Raw genomic sequence first — 12,320 nt, forward strand, 5'->3', positions numbered from 1 at the left:
ATGTACAAAATCAGGATAAAAGAAGGATCCCCTAAATATAGGGATTAATTTGTAATTGTACCCCTCTCCAAAATCCCCACGTTTATCAGCTTAATTATCCCCCAACAATCACGATATTTTCCAATTTCAAAAGATTTCAAAATCATTCTCTCTTTCATACAAATTAACTAAAACCTCTCTTTCTTTCACACAAACAATTATTTTGGTTCGAAAGTTAATGCACTTTTCTAGTTTAATCCTCGTGTTGTTCAACTTGACATCTAATTTGATATTTGATTGAAAAAGATGCGTGATTTTTGTCCCCGAAGCTAACAGACCTTAGCTTTTTAATTTTTTTAAGAGCAAGAAGGGGTATTTTTGTGGTTTGAGAAATCCAAGAGACGGGGCAAGAATTGAAATGCAACCTAGCTAGAGTTCCACAATTTTGGTCTAATTTTTTTATTTTTTGTTTTCAAGAAAAAATTACACCCTAACTGATTTGTTTTAGAATTATATCACAACTGTTTCAAAATTATATGTGACTTGTATATGAAAAATCAATACCGAATACAATACTAATACAATTATAATATCATGTTATATTAGATTTTAAGTTCAGAGTTGTGATTGAAACTTGAAAAAGATGAAGATCATAATTGTATCATAATTTCTCAGAATTACATTACGTAAATTTTCAAATTGAAATTCGAAGAAAACGAAGTTGCAGGAATTGTATAGTAAATGTATCACAATTATTTTAGAATTATATCACAATTATATTTAAATTATATTGTACTTGCATATGATACATTAATACCTAGAATAATATCTGATACTATACTAATACAATTGTAATACAACTATTATATTAGATTTTAAGTTGAGAGTTGTGATTGAAACTTGAATGAGATCAAGATCACAATTGCATCACAATTTTTCAGAAAAGTATCGCAATTTGTATCACAAATGTATGGGAATTGTGTTAGTATTTTATCAGGTATTGTTTTAGATAGTAATGTATCAAATACAAGTTAGATACAAGTATGATACAATTATATTTTAGGTATTGATGTAGATACAATTTTGATATGATTATGATACAATTATTATACAATTATCATACAATTCCTGCAACTTCTTCTTCTTCAAGTATCAATTTGAATTTTCAGCTAAAACCAACTCTATACTTAACCAATCTACCTCAAAATTAAAATATAAACTCCAACGTATATTCTCAATCACTTGCAAGAACATCAAATCCGAACAAATTACAAAATATTAAAACCCGAAATTGTATGTATGTATGCTCGAGAATCATATGTATTTTTGGTCTTCGAATGGACCAATTGTGGATGAGTGTGCTAGGCAAGCAAATTGAAGAAATTAGGGAAAGGGAAAAAAAAGAGAGGAGAGAGGAGAGGGTAAAAAAAAAGGAAAGGATTTAATTGAATCCCTTTATTGAATGCAACGGGGTAGGAGTCTTTTAAGGGGGGAATATATACAATTTATTAGAAAAATTTAGATACTTATTGAAAACTACAAAACCTAAAGAAAATAGGTATTATGCTTGACAAAAAAACAATTTCCCGAACAAATAACAGGCCACTTGATGCATACTGGAATACACTGACCTGATTTTGATGATCGCCAGTTGCAACAATTAGTTAAAGTTTACATCAACTGCACGGCAATGTATTAGCTAGTGTTACGTTGTGTTGCAAATCAGTATAAAGCATAGATTCTTTTGCGCAAAGAAAAAAATGACACTCCAACAAAGCTCACCAAAGCCAAACAATAAATTTCTTTTACAGTAAAAAGAACACCATTTCTACTTGGGGACAAACTAATTCGAACAAAATGGATACATGTTTAGGAGATCTGAACTTCCCAAATTTAACTTCTCTTTCACTGTTGACCTATTCAATCTTTTGGACCAACTGCAGCTTTATGACAAAGATGTGTGATAAATACAAATGACTCCGAGTGGCACTCCAATAGTTATGAGACTTTTACATAGAACATCCCAACTTCAGCACAACAGCAGGGCAAATACAAGAATAAACAAAATAATCAACCACCAACAGGCACACCGAATATAAAAAGAGGAATGCGAAGAGCATGTATGAAATCCTATAGCTGAGGTTGTTGGAAGTATAATTTACATTCAGGAAAGGCCTCCAAGAAACTTGAAGTCAGTTCTGGTGGCAACTGTAGCCGTAAAAGCACTTGGTGATATCTTTCAATTACCGAAAGCACAGTGCTCTCCAGATCCACATCTTCCAAACAACCTGAAGTAATCGAAGAAATTTAAGGGAAACAAAGCAATAGAAATCTAAAAATGAACATCAATGCGGATGATATTAAACACAGTAAAAGAAGACTCAAATACTTAAGTTGTCAACCTCAACTAGGATGTGATTAATCCTTATTTAATTGTGTTAGCTGAGCTCAATGGATATAAAAGATGCAAGTACCCAACTACGACAATGTTGAGATTGAGGTATAGTTAATTGATTGAAACTTGAGAGAGAAGAGCCGCTGAAGCAGCATCGTTTAAATGTGATAATCTACAGAAGATATTGTCAACATGACACTGATTCAGTCTGTTTGGTACATCTAGGAATTTTGACGACAATTTCAAACTTTGACAAGTAGATCATCTTGTGAACCAAGATAAAAATCATTATGATTGCACAGTAAGCAAAATAATGTTGCTGATTTAATGAGCAGTAGAAATGAAAAGTTGATCGATTTCTTTACTTCTATAAACAACCAGGAGAGATTGATTTTCTCTACTTTTATAAACAGCTAAATAAGTAATCTATTTTACCCTGCACATCAAATGTCTGCATCCTTATGGTATTTTCAAGAATGAGAGCGTTGGCAGGCTTACCCAGTTCAATTCCTCGCTCTTGATCTTCTACATCTCCTTCTTCCACAATGGTCCCGTTTTCCATTTCTACGGCTGTCTTGGCGCATCTCTCCAAGAACTCTTCTTCAGTTTCTTCGAGTTCATCATCTTCGGAGTCCTAGCATTGAATTATGAACAATAACAATCATCTTTCGTTATCTATTGCAAAGGTTTTATAAGATGTAATTTATGTTATGAATGTACACTCGCTTAGCATGCGAGAGGTTTGGGGTTTGTACTCCGCATCTCCATTTTACTTATCAAAAGTTTCTGATATATGATGAATGTATAGCATATGCTCACTATTCCTTACTCCCACTACATGCTTTTCATGCCTGTATGATGGAGCCAACAAACAGAAACCACGGATAATGAACGCAAAGAGACAACAATATGAAATCATTGACAATTTCTGTGATATTATATATAAACACTAAGGACAAGGTGATTATGAAAAAGAAAAAGGCAGTGATAATCATCATTTTCGAGTCGCAATATGTTATGTTATGAAAAGAAAAATGTATTTCCATTAAGAAAGCTGGTGAAATATGAGAAATTTCAACTTACATGGAAGGACCACAATTAAGTGAAGAGCCATAATTTGCTAATGAGGCAAAACTCATGTCAGAAGGCTAAGGAATTCTCGTGAATGTAAAGACTCATAGTCACTTCTATTTCGGTAACCAGAAAAGAGGGAGAGTACAATGTTACTGTTCCACAAATAGAACATACCTTGACCATAACGAAAAGTAGGTCATATGAACGTGATGACCATGTAAACAATGGGTATGCATTTTTTTTTTTGGTTGGGGGGGGGGGGGGGGGGGGGTTGCCATAGATAATTAAACAAGACAGAATTAGTTTGGTGATCTGACCTCTTCATCATCTTCTTCAGTTTCCTCATCACCAGAAGCCTGATCTTCACTTTCTTCATCTTCCTCTTCCTCCAGTTCTTTTAACTTCAGAAATGCTTCCATCAGTGAAGCAACGCAATCATGTAGCAACAAACTCCCTTCATTTGGCTGTTCTATCAGCTTGTCAAGAGATTGTGCGAGTGTCATCACTGGTAGTAAAATAGGAAAAAAAAGCAGACACAGAGACAGTTGCTGATGAGATTCTCAGAGGAAGTTCTTTATAAGATTGATGACAAATGGCGGAAAAACTGAATATTTAAAAGGCAAAGCAAGGAAAAACACAAAAGTGAACTACAAGGTTTAATAATAATTAGTGTAAGTTTGTAACATAAGAACATACACTTTAGTTGTGGACAGATAAAAAGATCTAGATAACATCAGTAGCATTTTCCAGAACATAAAAAATGGCTCATGTAAAGCCATGGCATCACCAAAATATATGTTGCCCTGTGAGAGAAATGTCAAGCAGGAAAGTCTCTGATTGCACTAAAAAAAATTAGTTGGGAAAAAAGAAATAGAAATTCTAACCAGCCAACTTGATCTCAGACTCTGATGACAAACAATGCTCAAATTTGCTTGTTGAGATAATAGCCAAAGCGGATAGAAAGACTGTAACGCTTTCGGGTTCGATGCCCTCTAGAATCTTCTCTACAATATCTGGGGAACATAAATAACATGACGCTATTGCAAGCAACAAAGGTTTCCATAGAGGGACAGCCTTGCTTCTAAGCTCTCTAAAACGAGAAAATGCTGCGTGACACAAGGAAATCACCAATGATTGCTTGAAATCGTCTCCTTCAGGTAAGTAACTGGGATTATGTAACAGAATGTGGACACAAGAAGCTGCCCTCCATACTGCAGATGGATACTGTGAGAAAGCTTCTGTAATGAATGCACCAATTCCTTCAAGGATGGATTTTTTAGGAGCAGGTGGAGCAGGAGGCAACGGCAACTTCCTCACAAGAAAATTCTTCACAGCAAATTTCCTGTCTAGACTAACAGCTTTCTTGATACAGTTAAAAATAGATAAATCCTCTATCTCCTCCCATGCATGCCAATCAGCTATGAGATCTGACCAGACCAGCAACAGCTCTGAGACCTTTAGCTTCAAAAGTTCGTCAGTTTCGGTAATTCCTTGCAAAATGAAACCAAGCAATGTGGAACAATCATCGACACATGATGCAGGGGGCACTGAGAAGGCAACCTCAAGTTCCTGATAATTGCAACAAATAATATGATAAGATAACAAGAGAGTTGAGCACATCAAAAGCAAAAGAAATATTAAAATTCTTCTAATCACACTGTTATCCCAAGTGAGACATTGACCAGTTAAGTACAAGCTAAATCTAACAGGAATTCTCATTGGTAGAGGAACTGGATCAGAAAAAAAGCGGGATTCTAATTGTAAGGTATCTAAAGAAACCATTGCTGGAATTGGATCTTATTCAAAGAAAAAGATATCAAATATCTGGAGCTTCTTTGCGTGCTTGGTCGAGGATCCAGTAGGTGGCGCTCCTTTCTCGGAGAACCGTACATGAGACTTCTGCCTCATACGGCTCCATCCTGAGCTTCCATCAACATATGAACAGCTTTGGATCGTGCATGAGAAGCTAACAGGCTTAATCTATTAAAGCTTCGTATGGATTTCACAATACAAATCATACAACTATTATAGTATAAACACTAGACTTAAGCTGCATCCAGCATTGAGGTGATTGCATTTTAAATATAGACACATAAGCACGAATAGGCTTCAGTCATAATGTTTTTAAAGGAAGTATTTTGCTGAAGTAGTACTGAGCATGTTACTTTGACAAAAAAGTAAAGAATGGACTATATATGCATACAAGCTTGTGTTTTTATCTAGCCATTCACTCTACAATTAATTTTGATACATGGCTCAAGACTAACCATCCGTAGAGCAGATCTTAGCCAGGCCTGCTGTAGGAGATCTGAAAATGCTCTCATCATGGTTGCCTGACCAGAACGCCACAATTGACTTGAACCATCCTGCTCATTTTCTTCCGATGCAGAGTCTTCCCAACACTGAGCCATCACTGCTAGTGATGCAAAGCCCTGTTCCACCATCTATCAGATGCAAGTCAGTAATTTCAAATCTCAACAACAACAACAACAAAAAACCCAGTGTAATCCCACAAGTGGGGTCTAGGGAATTTCAAATCTCAATATGCCTTAAATTATATGTATGGATGAGTTTGTTTTTTCTTAATTTCAGATTTGGGTGAAGAGCGAGGTTGAATCTAGACACGCCTATGCACTCATTACCAGATCAGCATAAAAAAAAGGATTTAAGATTGTGTTTCAAGGTACTTCAGTTAGAAGAAGGAATCATAAAGTTTAGTCCTATTCCTATCAAAGTAATGACTCTGAACCATGTGAATATGCAACATGACTAGAAAAGTTGAAGTTTCAAAGCAAGCAATCCAACCTATAGGACTTCCATTTAAACTATAAACAATGAATAGAGAACCACATAGCTCCATAAAATATTGAAATCTGCACAAGACACGTTCTCATTTTCATGCCAGTTACCAAAAAGAAAATTACAATCATCAAAAGACTTGCTAAAGAATAAAAATACAAATACATCAGATACATAAGAGTTTGTACATAAGAAGATACCTGAGGCCATGGCTCCAGATCTAAAGGTAACTTCTTTGAGATTTCTCTAACCAACAGACAAACAATATCTGGAATATGAGGTGCAATTTTTTCAGTTCCAGCCTCGACCATAGTACTTAGAAGCTGAAAGTAAATGGAGCTATCTTCTTCTTCATCACCAATCCTATGACAAACCACCTGAAGAAGAGGTAACCACTCAGGTGGCATGTACTCATTCTGCAGTACCAAAAGTACAAGCATTATTTTCACTATCATACTTCAAGTGCATAAAATAAGAGCCATTTTAGCCACTTACTTCTACAAGTTGAGCAATGGCAGCAGCAGCTGTCACCCGCACAGGATAACAAGAAACACCCCTTATATCTGACATTGCTAACGCTTTCACTAATGAAGAATAAATATCAGCACTCATACCCTGTTGTGGAAAGAAAAAAAGGGAACTTACTCCACACAATGCCTAATAGCAAATTTATAGTTAAGAAGGTATCATCAAAAAAACTATCATACATCAGAAAGACATGAAGCAAGCTCTCCTAGGACCCAGTTTGCAGAGGCAATCAAATATGGTTGAGGAACTGATGTTTCATACAGTGGTAGCACCCGAGTTCTGACTAGAGTGTCCACAAATCCAGGCTTCTGCTCTGTTAGAAACTGAGAATACAACGATAGATAATTAATAAAAGTACTTAATCTTTTAATTATGAAAAAATACAATTTGAACTACTACTAGTATGATCTCTCCTTACATCCAAAAGGCTGCTATAGGCCATCAGGACCCCATAGTACCTGTCAAAGTTTAGACAAGGGAATGAAAGTAAATCTCGTAGACAGCATGCAAGCATGATCAAGGAGGGTTAGAAAAAGAAAAAAAAAGGTCTGCATAAATGGCAAAACAAAGTAGGATAATTTTGTTCACAGCAGACCTTAGAGTTCAAGAATTATAGAGTAATAAGATGATGCTTAGAACAATAACAGAACAAATAGCCTCGACCATAATCATAATGAATTTTAAATAGTGGAGAACTTTCTGAATAGGTTCCTGTTAAATAGGTACTGAAGTACAGTGATGTAAGACAATCTATTGCAAAGTTAAAAAATACTCACTCATTTACTGTGTTTTCTCCGTTATCAGTGGGAACAGGAAACTTTGACAAGAACGGAAGCACCAACAACTCCCCCATCGAGCTGTAACCTTTTCTTTTATGTTTATCTCCTTTCTTACGCTTTGATGAAGCTGTAGAAGTCTTGACTGGAGGTCCCTAGAGGTCAAAGAATAAATTATAGATAACTATGTGCATTTTAATAGAAGAAGCTGGAGCTATATAAGTCATAGAAAACTAACCATTGATAATGAAATAACACCAAGCAAGTTTAAAGCACTTTTCCTTGCTGTAAACAAGTCATCTCTCCATCCAGAAATTTCTTCCTGCAGGATCATAAAATTCAGACACTAAAAAATTCTAAGAGTGTACAACTTATAAGGAAGTTCAAAGGTTTGTACACACAAGGTCTGAGGGAAGATTTTTCCTTATGTACTCATCTGGATCTTCTTCCCACTCTGCTGTGTCCTACTTAGCAGACATAAGTCTTTAATCAGAACTTCAGAAAGAGTATGCAACAACTAAAGAAAGAAACTCATGTATACAGGCAGACAGCAGCTTTTAAAGGCGAATTCTTGGAATATCCACCTTCTCATTCATCACAAGAGCTGGGAAGATTGCATAGTTCAGCAAGGAAGGGAAGTGGGGTGAAACCAGCCGCCATCCCTATTTCATATGATAATAATATAATTTAGCTTGGAGACTCCAAAGTAACCATAAAAGTCAGTTTCGAGAGAACCGTGGATCAAGATAAATGCCTAAAAAGAGAAAGAAACAAGAAGGTGAAAGAACAAGCAGGAAAATTAAGCACCATTGCCAGGTCGAGCTACAACAAACTAGTCAAGCAAAAGAGAAACTTTTGACCGTGAAGACAACTGAACAACTTACCGGACCTGTCTCTAGAACACGAGAAATAACATCAAAGGCTAATGAAATAATCCTTTCTGACAGTGAATCCAGTTTCTGCACCAAATGAATAAGTAAATGAAGAGAGAAGATAGAAAGTAAAAATGATCACAGAAAGAGTGAGAGATAAGGTAACTGTGTGGGAAAAACACTTATGAGAACAGCATACAAGTTCATGAGACAAAACAGATATTGAGATTTAGCAGATGTTCTGCTTATATGACAAAAATGTACTATAGTTAAAGAACAGAGAATCTGGTGGTCGCATGCTGAATAAGAAAAAACTATTTACTACGCATTCCAGTGAAATAATATTATGAAACACCTGGTACGAAAGTTCTTTTTTCCAGTACTATCAAGTAATGCCTGTAAGACTTACATGGATGATTGTGCTATGCTTGACAATTTCTGAAACGCATTTCACCATATCAGGCATCAGTCTGCCATTGTAAGAGAAGAAATTTGAGGAAAACCTGGATTTCTATATTTTCATTTGGAGCAAATAAAATGCATTTTTGGCAGCATACTTGTCAGAAAACTTCCGATGCCTGGAGATTAGAGCACAGAAAATTAGCAGAGTTCTCTTTGCAGTCTTCATCCTCAATGAATATCCATCTTTGCAAGTCGACCCATCATTTAAACTTAAAGAATTCAGAATCCGAATCAGATCTTGACAAATAGAAGGAAGCAAAGGAGCCAAGGCAGACGGCATGTGAGATCTCACCTATAAAATTGATGGGGACTTAGGATTATAATACTGCTCACAGTAAGCATATTCACAAAAGAAACCTTACTAGAATAAGACGGGTGCTTCCAGATAAATATTAATTGGACGCATAAAAGGACAAGTTTAAAAAGCTCCCGGATAATTTGAACAGTTTTGGAAAAGAAAAATAGTGCATTGTCATCGGGTACCATCAGATCACTTATTTGGTAAACTGTTGTTTCTTTTTCCAAAAGAGGTTAAATAAAAGGAAGTGAGACTGTTCCTAAGTAAACCAAACAACCAATTCTTTGAATGAAGCAAGATGTATTGTCCTGGCATAGCTGAACATCCATGCTTATCATTCACCTTTTTCCGGTTAGCTAAAGATCTGTGTGCATAAAGCTGTATTAAAAAGCACTTGTATTTCAAAGCTTCCAGATCGCATGTGAAACATTGTAAAAACAATCACTTTAGCTCATGTAAATCATGTCTAGTGCCCATTTTCAGCAGAATTACTTTCACACTTATAACCAACTTCATCTCCTCGAAATGCTAAATAACTGTATCTAGCAATTTCCTTCTATCATTTTCGTTATTTTCTATATGCTCGAAGGTCTTTAGGCTCCAAGACTCCAAAATGTTGTCTTCTAACTTCTGAAGACAAACAATCAAAACAGAACCTAGAGCTCAAATGATAGTTGACCTATCAAGGGTCAAACATCATGTGCTGTAAGTTTATCCTCACCGCCAAATAGACGCACTTGCATATGATGAGAAGGATAGTTCCCGTCTGCACTTCTGCTGTATGTTGGGCCTCTGGTACCTGTTTCATGCAACACCGAATCAGCACTTCTAAGATACTTTAAAGTAATACATCCCAATATAGAAGTAAGTAGAGGAAGAGGAATTTAGGAAGTTATGTGGACCTCTTCGATGCAGAGGTGAAATACAGCAAGTAAGGGTACAAGGATCTCTCTTGTAATAAGCTCTAGCTGTGGTGGAACCGGCTCCTTCGCAAGTTTTGGATTCAGAAAGTACTGCCATGAGACATAAGATGAGATCACTACAAGAACCTAGCAAGGAAATTTTTAGTACAGATTTGGAATAAATGAGGAAAGTGGTTTAGTTAGCTATTCAGTCAAAACAATTTTGATTTTAAGCAAATTATAGAATGTTGTTGCAGCACAGATAAAACAACTCTATCCTCATAAAGCTCAACCTAAAGCATGCTTGATCACCCTACAAATTTTTAAACTAATCTTCAAACAATTAGCAAGCTGTGGGGTGGCCTTGCTCAGTACCACATGACAGCCAGCAAGGTTCTAGCATAGGAATATGTTTCAACATAGTAAGAAACATACTGCGCATCAGATCTAAAGCTGCTCAAAAAATAGAGATAACAGAGGGGAAGTCATCAGTGTAATGCCAATGGAGAACTGAGACACGAAAACAGATGAAAAAAATTGCAAGTGAATACGAGGGAATAACAAACAACTTAAGATAACAGCAAAAGTGTCATTTCCTTAATGAGATGAATAGATAAGCAAAGAAAATAGGAACCATGCATGTTATGAAAATCAACTTCATCATACTTCGAGATGATAGGAAAAGATCTGCAAGCGTCTAATTATGAACACAGCATTTCTGGGAAAAAAGAGTTGCCAGTTTAGAGAGTCAATTCCCCTCCAAGGTTGAAAAAAAAAGTAACCTGGAATCAGAATATAGTTGAGACGTGTTAAAGTACCTGGAAGGGTCTAATGAGTGAGTGAAGAATAGTGAGCGCATTGATGGTTTTCCATTCAGAACTGGGATTCTTATCAATAAGATTGCTACGCTGAATGACAGACCTCAGCTCAGGCACAAGCTCAGGCCATGAATCCTTCTTCACGAACTCAACTGCAACGATTGAGCGAAACTGAAAACAAGGAGAACAAAAGATAATTAAAACATCGTCATTAGTTACATGCTAAAGAACAAAAAGTTATGCCCAAATCGCTTACAGCTTCAACTAATACTTTAAGAGCCGTAGGTTCCGCTTGAAGCAAAGCACGCACAAGTGCATCTCTAAACGCTTTGGTGATTTCTAAATTTGTCTCTGTAGATTCTATTCTTCGTCTAATGAAGTTCTTGAGATATGTGGCTGCAGCTACTTTCTGACCTTCGTTCTCACCTCCTACACCAAGGTCATCGAATTTAAAATATAGCACAGAGATTAAATTTTTTTTAACCAACACAGAAATTAAATTTCAAAACGACAACATTAAGCAAAAGCATAATCGGATAACTACTCCTTCAAAGTCAAAACCTCAATTAGTGAGACGAAATCAGCATTTATGAATATATCGGAAATGCAGAGTACCTGTGGCGATAGATAGCAGATTGAACGGAAAGTTTGGGAGAGTAGAGAGGCGATCGAGAGCATCCGTGGCGACATGGACGACGGCACCGTCGGGGCTCAGTGTTTGGTTGAGGAGCTGAGCAATTTGATGAATTTCCATGGCGTATGTGTGGTGGCGCAGCGGCAGAACCCTAGCAAAGACTGCAGCTACAAACACTACACAAGTTGCCAAAAGGAGTTCTAAAAAAAAGTACGTAATTGGCAAAAATAGCGATTGGCTGCAGTGCTGCAAGCGCGGGAAAGTTGATATTGGCGCCGTCTTTTTATTTCGTAAAAGATAATTTTAAAGACTTCTTCAATGTACATTTGGAATAGTAACTTCCCTTATATCTATATACTAGTAAACGTACCCGCGCATTGCAAATAAAAATAGTGCAATGAGGCATAATAAAAACCGACGTATATTATAGACTAAATTTACTAATCGCATTCAAAAGAATTAATTAAAAAAATAAATATATGAACTTTCATCTTATGTACTCATGTAAAGGTGAAGTATAAAACTTGTCTGAAATTTAGAAGAAATTCAATATAAATAATATATAAAAAAATAAAAATAAAAAAGAGCATTCCTATGTTCCCCATAAAGAGTCTCAATCCAAAAAGCAGCAAAACCTTACTAAGGCCTTAAAAGGGTAAAAATAGGTCTTTAAGCACGATAGATACATGACTTAGAATGGGCAACAACAAAATTTCAGTTAAATCTAATTTCAGTTAAATCAAATTTCAGTTCCAGTCCCAAACGAAGCTTCATCAAGGCGCC

At 36.1% G+C, this 12,320-nt stretch overlaps 1 protein-coding gene across 3 annotated transcripts; it reads right to left on the minus strand.

The window, feature by feature from the left end:
* Positions 1-1,416: 1,416 nt before the first annotated feature.
* LOC107816384 (uncharacterized) lies at positions 1,417-11,859 on the minus strand. Of its 3 annotated transcripts, XM_075245063.1 has the most exons (22): positions 11,519-11,859; positions 11,160-11,332; positions 10,904-11,074; positions 10,086-10,196; positions 9,905-9,982; positions 8,981-9,177; positions 8,833-8,893; positions 8,436-8,510; positions 8,136-8,213; positions 7,953-8,015; positions 7,790-7,873; positions 7,552-7,706; positions 7,194-7,233; positions 6,955-7,098; positions 6,743-6,862; positions 6,448-6,663; positions 5,716-5,892; positions 4,333-5,017; positions 3,766-3,953; positions 2,873-3,008; positions 2,142-2,267; positions 1,417-1,659 (listed from the first exon to the last, which is right to left on the minus strand). In XM_075245063.1, exons 1-22 carry the CDS (start codon positions 11,655-11,657, stop codon positions 1,640-1,642), a joined length of 3,237 nt encoding a protein of 1,078 aa, XP_075101164.1. In that variant the 5' UTR covers positions 11,658-11,859; the 3' UTR covers positions 1,417-1,639. The 3 variants fall into 3 exon arrangements, with proteins under 3 accessions (XP_075101164.1, XP_075101165.1, XP_075101162.1); XM_075245064.1 differs by lacking the exon at positions 1,417-1,659 and having other exon boundaries at positions 1,848-2,267; positions 5,716-5,880; XM_075245061.1 differs by lacking the exon at positions 1,417-1,659 and having other exon boundaries at positions 1,848-2,267.
* Positions 11,860-12,320: the final 461 nt, after the last annotated feature.

This window comes from Nicotiana tabacum, chromosome 22 (genome assembly GCF_000715075.1).
Source record: "Nicotiana tabacum cultivar K326 chromosome 22, ASM71507v2, whole genome shotgun sequence".
NCBI classification, from domain to species: Eukaryota; Viridiplantae; Streptophyta; class Magnoliopsida; order Solanales; family Solanaceae; genus Nicotiana; species Nicotiana tabacum.

Bases quoted from the DNA above. Each gene is read 5' to 3' on its own strand.
- LOC107816384 (XM_075245061.1), bottom strand. From the start codon at position 11,657: ATGGAAATTCATCAAATTGCTCAGCTCCTCAACCAAACACTGAGCCCC. The intron at 9,178-9,904 runs GTGAGGATAAAC...TCAATTTTATAG, and splicing joins GCAAGTGCGTCTATTTGGCG to GTGAGATCTCACATGCCGTC. The intron at 2,268-2,872 runs GTAAGCCTGCCA...CGATTACTTCAG, and splicing joins AGAGCGAGGAATTGAACTGG to GTTGTTTGGAAGATGTGGAT.